The sequence below is a fragment of the Colossoma macropomum genome, unplaced genomic scaffold (assembly GCF_904425465.1).
Source record: "Colossoma macropomum unplaced genomic scaffold, Colossoma_macropomum, whole genome shotgun sequence".
Classification (NCBI taxonomy): domain Eukaryota; kingdom Metazoa; phylum Chordata; class Actinopteri; order Characiformes; family Serrasalmidae; genus Colossoma; species Colossoma macropomum.
This window is the reverse complement of record NW_023494986.1, coordinates 140,415-148,769: the sequence shown is the minus strand read 5'-3', so window position 1 is coordinate 148,769 and position 8,355 is coordinate 140,415. Positions and strand designations below refer to the sequence as shown.

At 38.7% G+C, this 8,355-nt stretch overlaps 1 protein-coding gene across 1 annotated transcript in view; it reads right to left on the bottom strand.

The window, feature by feature from the left end:
* Nucleotides 1-451: 451 nt before the first annotated feature.
* The window catches only part of LOC118800644 (NACHT, LRR and PYD domains-containing protein 12-like), a gene marked incomplete at its 3' end in the record, with an annotated part of 29,750 nt that continues 21,846 nt past the window's right edge, over nucleotides 452-8,355 (bottom strand). Inside the window, exons 5-7 of the mRNA XM_036560901.1 lie at nucleotides 5,047-5,220; nucleotides 630-676; nucleotides 452-527 (exon numbers count right to left, since the gene is read on the bottom strand). Coding sequence (XP_036416794.1) covers nucleotides 452-527; nucleotides 630-676; nucleotides 5,047-5,220 — 297 coding nt within the window. The remainder of the gene's footprint in view (nucleotides 528-629; nucleotides 677-5,046; nucleotides 5,221-8,355) is intronic.

The following is an 8,355-nucleotide window of genomic DNA, read 5'->3' as shown; positions in this document are numbered from 1 at the left end:
CACACGCACCACAGAGTCAAAACCCACCCCAAACCCTGCATAGAGGGGTTCAGTGAATGTGCAGTGGAATGTGTGTAAGTGGACCCGTGTGTGTGTATCAGAGAAGATGCTGTAGAAGGACAGAGTGCCAGCTGGCCAGTCCAGATACACTCCTATTCTTTTCTCGAGGGGGCTGGGGAGAGGTGTGCAGGTTGTCTTCTTATTGTGCCACACAGAGTAACTCTCATCAGAGCAGTCCAAACCCCAGGACTGTTCATTGTATCCAAACCTACCGTCCTCACTGCACCCTTTTCTGTTGATCCTTCTGTATGTCACTGCTATAACAGCCTGAAAGTCACTCCACTCAACCTCCCAGTAACAACGTCCAGTTAAACTCTGTCTACAAAGAACCTGATTATACTGATCAAATCTGTCTGGATGATCTGGACATGTTTGTGGAATCAATGCATACTTCACCTTTCTGTTCTCGTTAGACAGACAGAGGCGTTTGTGTGCTGTGTTGGGGTCTAGTGTGAGCTCACAGGCATCTGCACACAAAAACAAAACAATACATAAATAATGTGTGTGTGTGTGTGTGTGTGTGTGTGTGTGTGTGTGTGTACATATTGCACTGAGCACAGTGAACCTACATTTTTTTAATCCTGGTGTCATCCTTATGTTCCCTCCATGTTCCACCCTAAAGAAGAAAGAAGATACACATAAACACAAACACAGACAGAGAGAGAGATATTCTGTTTTAGTGTTTGTGCCAATGTTCAGGAGCATATTAGGCCTAATTAAAAGTTCAAACTTTATATAGAATAGAAGATGACTGAAGTTTCTCTTTAAATAGAGAAAGTGTGAAAGAATTACACAGTAATGCATAGGAAGTATTTACACTGTTTTTTCTGCAAATTTTCATGCAATATCTTTTTATTTGCTGAGTTTAACATACTGGGAAAAATTAAACATAAAATATCAAAAGTGCCATAATGTCACGGATTCCTTCTTTTCTCCCTCTGAGTGTCTGTTTCTTCCCCTCTGTTGTAGCCATGTGTCTTTTGTTTTCTTGTACCATGTGCTTTTGTTGTTGCTCTGTGTCTCCTCCCTGGTCCTGCCCCCTTGTTATCTGTTCCACCTGCTTGTAGCTCCACCCCTCATTAGTCCCAGGTGTGTCTCATTTCCCCTCTGTGTATTTATACCCCTGTGTTTGTTCAGTCTTCGTCTTGCATTGTGAATGTAATCTTGTCTCTTGTTTGCTTGTTGCGCTTGTAGTTTGGTTTTGTTTTGTTTTCGTTATGGACTCTCATTTCAATAAAAACTCGCATTTGCATCCCGCCTCCATGCCTCAAACGTTACACATAACAGGCCACATTTAATGATTTATTATGGATTTATGGAATAACTGAAGTTTGGAGGGAGGCCCATGCCTTATACCTCTCCCCCTTCAAATCTAACTCAATACAAATTCCCACCCCCACCTTCCATTTCTTGTGACAAAGTTTTTGCAATCCCCACCACCACCCCATCTCCTCCCTGTTCCTCAGTCTATATCAGTCCTACCACAGATATCAAAAGGGGGGTCCCAGCCTTCTAGCTCCAGTTGCCCAGAACTTTAGCCCAAGTTCTCAGAGTTCTCTCACCTCCCACAGCCTTCCCTTATACTACTACCATATGTTGAAGGCACAGTCTGAACTTTTATGGCTGTATATAAATGAGGTTGGAAAACACTGAGAATTGTAGAATTCTTTATTTTTTTATTTATTTTTTTTTATTTTTACCTCGATTTTCTCCCCAATTTAGTCGTCTCCAATTCCACCCCGCTAGTTAGGACTCCCCCAATCACACGATGCTATCAACGCTAGGAGGGTGAAAGCTAACACAGGCTTCCTCTGAGACCTGTGAAGCCAGCCACCGCATCTTTTCGAGCTGCCGCTCACACAACATCACTAGACAGCTGAACGTGCTCGGAGGAAAGCGCCCACCGGCAGATCTGTTACGTCAGCTAACAGATGCCTGCGCTGACTAGCATCGCGCTTAGTGAGTGATGGGGGGAGAAGGGCAGCCATCCCACCCACCCAGAGAGAGCGAGGCCAATTGTGCTCTCTCGGACTCCCGGCTACGGATGGCTGTAGCATCACCAGGGATCGAACTCACGATCTCCTGATGATAGGGCCAACGCTTAGACGGTTGCGCCACTCGGCAGCCGTAGAATTCATTTTTATGCAGATGTTAAATTACACAAAATGTACGTTGTTTTCCAGATCACATGGAAATGCTTTAATAACAGAATAGCAAATACGATGAATGGTACAATTATTGACTGTTTTTCAAACTAGAAATTTGGAAATTGGATTGATGAGAGGCTCTCCTTTAAGACAGATAAGTTAATGTAAAAAAGAATAAAATTAGTTTTGGATTTGTACGTAGAAACAGAGCTTGTCTTTCATATTAAATATCAACAATTTCAGGCTGTAGTCCATCTGTTTTCCTGCATAATTTGTTATTCCACTTTTACCCCATTCATCAGTGGTTAGAGACCCTTGACATGTCAGGGTGTGTTGTGCTGGTACAAGTGGATAAGATACAGCAGATTTGCTGGAGTTTTTGAACACTGTGTCCGCTTACTGTCCACTCTATTAGACACACCATGATGGTCCACATTGTAGATATAAAGTCAGAGACGATAGCTCATCTGCTGCTGCACACTTTGTGTTCGTCATCCTCTAGTCCTTCATCAGTGGTCACAGGACGCTGCCCACAGGACGCTGTTGGCTGGATATTTTTGGTTGGTGGACTATTCTCAGTCCAGCAGTGACACTGAGATTTTTAAAAATGCCAGCAGCACTGCTGTGTCTGATCCACTCAGACCAGCGCAACACACAGTAACACACCACCACCACATCAGTGTTACTTCAGTGCTGAGAATGATCCACCACCACAATACCTGCTCTGTTGTGGTTATGTGGGGTCTTGATTAATGGTGAGTGTATTCAATGAGTGTAGATATAAGGTGACAATTGAGCGATAGTACATGTTCCTAGATTTCCATTAGTAAGTTTAGCAAATTAGTAAAACAAACCAAAAAGAATGTTTTGTGCATTGTTAGGCTTTACAGTGCATGTACTTTCTTATCATTTTCCATGCAAATGTATCTTTACTTGTTACACTTTACCCATTAAACTGGATTTTCGAAAACATCTCTAAGAATATCATACACTTTCAAACAAGCAAACTAATCAAAGCACACTTTTCACTAAACCCCTCCCTCTGACAACTTTTCAGAATTTTAAACTGGCATAAAGTGTGTGGTGTATTTTTAAATTGCATACCAGACATGCCAAGAACATAGTCACCTAACTACTCCAAGTTACATGGCTATCTGCAGCATTGTGAATGTGCACCTACTCATGGATATCTAAATTCCATGTAATCACACCTTCCCTGCAGTACAGAAACTGTTCTGCTCTTTATTTACTTCATCTACATGGATCACTGTTTTAATGAGGTTTTCTGTCTGTTATTTGTACATTTTAGCGTCTGTCTTTATCTTTTTTTGAGCTGTTAGAATGCCAAGAGATCACGTGTTAGGGGTATATTTTTGAAATGCATACCAGAGGTCATGTATATTTAAAATTTTGGATGCTTTGATCCAAAAACTAACAGAACTTTTATGGGCTAAATCATTTAAAAATCATAAAAAAGCCATAGTGAATAGCACTTTTTATGAATCCTGTATTCATAACGCATTATAAAGGCATTATATTTCACACAGAACACCTTGCTCTAAAGTATAATTACATGTCTACCCTTTTATAAAGGACCAATATGTCTTCTTAAAGTCAGGTTCCATAAAGCATTATATTATCTGTTCATAAGAACATTGTAGTTGTACAACTAATGTTGTAATGCACTGTACCAACATATAACATATATAGGTAATTTCAGGCTAAAGTGAATTCAGGTTATTAAACATCTTTTTAATATTATGAAAATATAATTTCAGTCTATAAAACTGTTAGGAAAGGTTACAGGCTAGGGTCAGATACTGACTTTCACTTTGGAACCACATGGGGGTGCTAACCACTTCACATGTCTGTATTAACTGTGGGTGCAGCTGAAAGCAGAGAGACTAACAGTGGGAAATAGTGGCCTCTTAAAATATCATAGCTGTTTTCTTCTTCTGTAAGCTCTAACTCTTGTCTCTCGTAAATGCCAAAAGCACTAATGCTACACGTGATGACAACACACGTTGTTGCTAAACGTGCAACGCTTCAATCTGTAGACATTGTGACAGCAGCTTCTTTCTTCTGCTGGAATGCAGCAAGGGTATCCCAAGTTATCCCATTTATTTTCACCCTCTCCTTTATTAGGAGTGTCCTCCATAGCTGAGAAAGCAACTTCATAAAAGTGACGCCCCCTAGTAGTATGTTAGTGGGGAGAGGTCCATTAAGGAAAGGCTATGAGTGTCCTTCTGGGAGACAGTTGTCTTTAGGACTCTGACCAGCTCCACTCCACCTTACTAGCTGCAGGTCACTTATACCTCCTCATATTAATAAACATCCACATAAGCATGACATTTCAGAAGCCACTCATTTTAACTACAAGAAATCAGTTCTCAGGGCCCCCAAGATATGACATATGGATGAAGGAAAAAAACTGGACTGTCTGGGGGACCCTGGAGACCAGGTTGAGAACCATGTTCTAGAGAATAATCACTGTGTTCTGATTACGCTCTTTTCCCAAAAACAGAAGCACTTACAGCAATGACATCTACAGTCTCTACACCAGAGGCATGCAACAGCTTGATGCCCCAGTTTGCCCTAAAGCCAAACACTATAAAGCATGAGTTCTGTTAGGACATACAATATTATAGTGCATTATTATATTATATAATTATATTATAAATTATAAATATATAATCTTATTATTACATTATTAAATAGGTCTTACATAAACAGTACTGGGGAGGCTTGTCAGAAATACACAATATGGTTTTTGATACCTCAGTAAATTGTAGCTATAACACACACACACACACACACACAAACACACACAGCTACATACCTAAGTGTCTCCAATCTAGAGCGTGGATTCTCCAGTAGTTCAAAGAGAAGGTTCACTCCAGAGTCTCCTGGGTGATTATAGGTCAGATCCAGCTCTCTTAGGTGATAGGGGTTTGATTTCAGACCTGAAGCCAGAGAAAAACAGCCTTCATCTGTAACCATACAACCAGACAATCTGCAGAAAGGAAGGCAAGAGAGGGACACACACACAGTGAGAGCATGCAAGCACAGAATGCAGTGAAAATCAAATAAAGACTATCCTACCAAATTAACTCAAACTGCAGTTAAAAAAAAGCTGAAAAGTTTTTAAAAAAATGAAGTATTCAGATTTTAGTTATTTACAAGGATTAATTTGTGAACTTTTTCAATCCAAGGCATTAACCCCTTAAAACCCAGGCATATTATATACTAAGGCTTATTATTCAGTAACTACGGAGACTTCAGCATGAACTGGCTGTGCTAAGTTATAGAAGTGTGTAATAAAACTTTTGGCTTGTTGGTGGGCCCTGGCCATTTAATAGGTTAACTAAGAATGTAATAAGCTAAATATACAAAAAATTCATAATTTTTAGGGTGCTTTCTATTGGGAGGTGGCTGTCGCAAACCCTTAAAAAAATGTTTTTTCCATGTTTTGTATGGTATTTTTTATTGATTTCTTTTAAAGTGAAATTGAGAGATTTAGATTTGCCAAGAGTTTCATTTTTAAATAAAAAAAAAAGAAAAAAATCGATAAATTAAAAAAATGCTGTTGCACACTTTGGTGTCACTACTGAAAGAAAGTTTTAGTCTATAGGTGGGGTCTTATTTTAAGTGAGACTACATACCTGTCCTCATGGCCACATGGTGAGCAGTTAGATCCTATTGTTTTGAAGTAAATGTGTCCCAAAATCTAAGTCTATGTTTGAACTCTTCAAAGCTGTGTTTGATAGTCATGGACTGGTTAAACTGTGACTATCATAACAGTCATGACTGAAACTTGTGGTAAAATTTTGGTAGTGTTTTAATGGTTTATTAGTGACAAAATGGACTGCTCAGTCATTTATTTTTAATAAAATAAGCATTAATTAAGGCATTGGGTCTTTACAAGCAAAATTATTTTAGTCTAATGTTGAAGTCAAGTTAAAATCCATAAGGTATTTTTACCTCTTGACTTTGAACCAATTCGGTAGAATGATTCACAGACACCCTCACATCAACCATGATGCAATAGACAGAGTTGGGCAGAATACTTTGGAAAAGTAGGGGTGTCAGCATACTAACTACACTGTCCTAAATGTATTCAACAACATCTTCCTTTACAGTACAGTGGATATAAAAAGTCTACACACCCTGTTAAAATGCCATGTTATTGTCATTTAAAAAATCAGTCTAATATGAATCATTTCAGATTGATTTCCACCTTTAATGTGACCCAGAATCTGTACAATTCCATTGAAAAATAAACTGAAATCGTTTAGGGTGAAAAAATAAACATAAAGAACTTAAATAATGTGGTTGCATAAATATGCACACCCTCTTATAAATAAGGATATGATTGTGTTCAGAATTTGTCCAAACACATTTAAACTCATGTTAAATAGTAGCCAGTGCACAACTGCCATCATTTAAAGTGATTCTGATTAACCCCATATAAAGTTCAGCTGTTCTAATAGGATTATCCTTACATTTTCTTCAATCAGGCATCTGATTGTTGAAAGGTATCAGTCAGGAGAAGGGTACAAAAAAAATTCCAAGGCATTAGATATACGATGGAACACAGTGAAGATAGTCATCAAGAAGTGGATTAAATTTGGCACAATAATGACAATACTAAGAACTAGACATCCCTCAAAAATTCATGACAATATGAAAATTGGTCCAGGAGGCTGCCAAGAAGTCTACAATGACATTAAAGGAGCTGCAGGAATTACTGGCAAGTACTGGTTGTGTAGTGCATGTGATAACAATCTCCCATATTCTTCATATGTCTGGACTGTGGGGTAGGGTGGCAAGACAGAAGCCATTTCTAACGAAGAAAAACATCCAAGCCCAGCCATGTTTTGCCAAAACCTACTTCAAGTCTGCCAAAAGTATTTGGGAAAACATGTTAAACAAAGTTTAACTTTTTGTCCATAATTCCAAAAGGTATGTTTGGCACAACACTGTGCATCACCAAAAGAACACCATACCCACAGTGAAGCATGGTGGAGGCTGCATTATGTTTTGGGGCTGTTTTTCTGCAGCTGGAACTGGGGCTTTAGTCAAGGTGGAGGGAATTATGAACAGTTTCAAATATCTGTTAATTTGGCACAACCCTTTAGGCCTCTGCTAAAAAACTGAAGATGAAGAGGAATTTCAACATTCAGCATGAAAATGACCCAAAGCGTACCTCCAAATGAACAAAAGAATGGCTTCGCCAGAAGAAGATCAAAGTTTTGGAATGGCCCAAATCTGTAAACTTCTTGGTAGCATTTACTTCCACCTCAAACTGACTGGAATTGGGCATTTGAGCAGAGGGGCTGATGTGAATTAGGTTAAAGCAGCCTAGTCAGAGTAGCAGCAACAGTGAGAACCGACCACAGTCACAGTTAATTCAGCAAAATGCAGCAGAGCTCAGTGGCATGTAACACAAGTAGTTCTGATGGGACAATCAACAATAATAACCAACAATTCCAGGACTGTCTTCCAGCCATACAAACCATTCAAACAAATGTAATGTTGTCATTGTTTATGTTACAATGGAATGTTATGTAAGTGTTTCTCTCATTTCATTATATTATCCTTGTGTTAAGTTGGGGTTTTGCATGTTATAGTAGAATAAAGGAGATGTAGAGTTAAGTCTGCTACTTTTCCACTGTGATCAGTGATAATATGAAGTCTATAGTATGTAATAGATGGCTAGTATAAGGCATTTGTTTTGAGCTGCACAAAATCTCAGCATTTATTTTATTACAACATATTTAAAATGTCTTTTTACCCCAAAATGTCACTCTATTCAGGTATTATACCAACTTAACATCAATGATAAAACAATTGACACCTGTTGGAATAAACATTTGTAAACTGTTTACATAGGTTTATGGTAGTTGTCATTAAAGGCTTGTAGTTGTCATGCAGTCTTATAAACCATTAAGTACAAAAGTTTTTGTAACGAGTAACATAAAAAAGAACATTAAAATTGTTGGTAAAGCATTGAATACCACATCTTAATATTTATCATACAGGATCTAATTCACAGAATGCTCACCTGAGTACCTGCAGTTTGCAGTGTGAACTCTCCAGTCCAGCAGAGAGCAGCTCCACTCCTGAATCCTGCACATCATTGTTACTG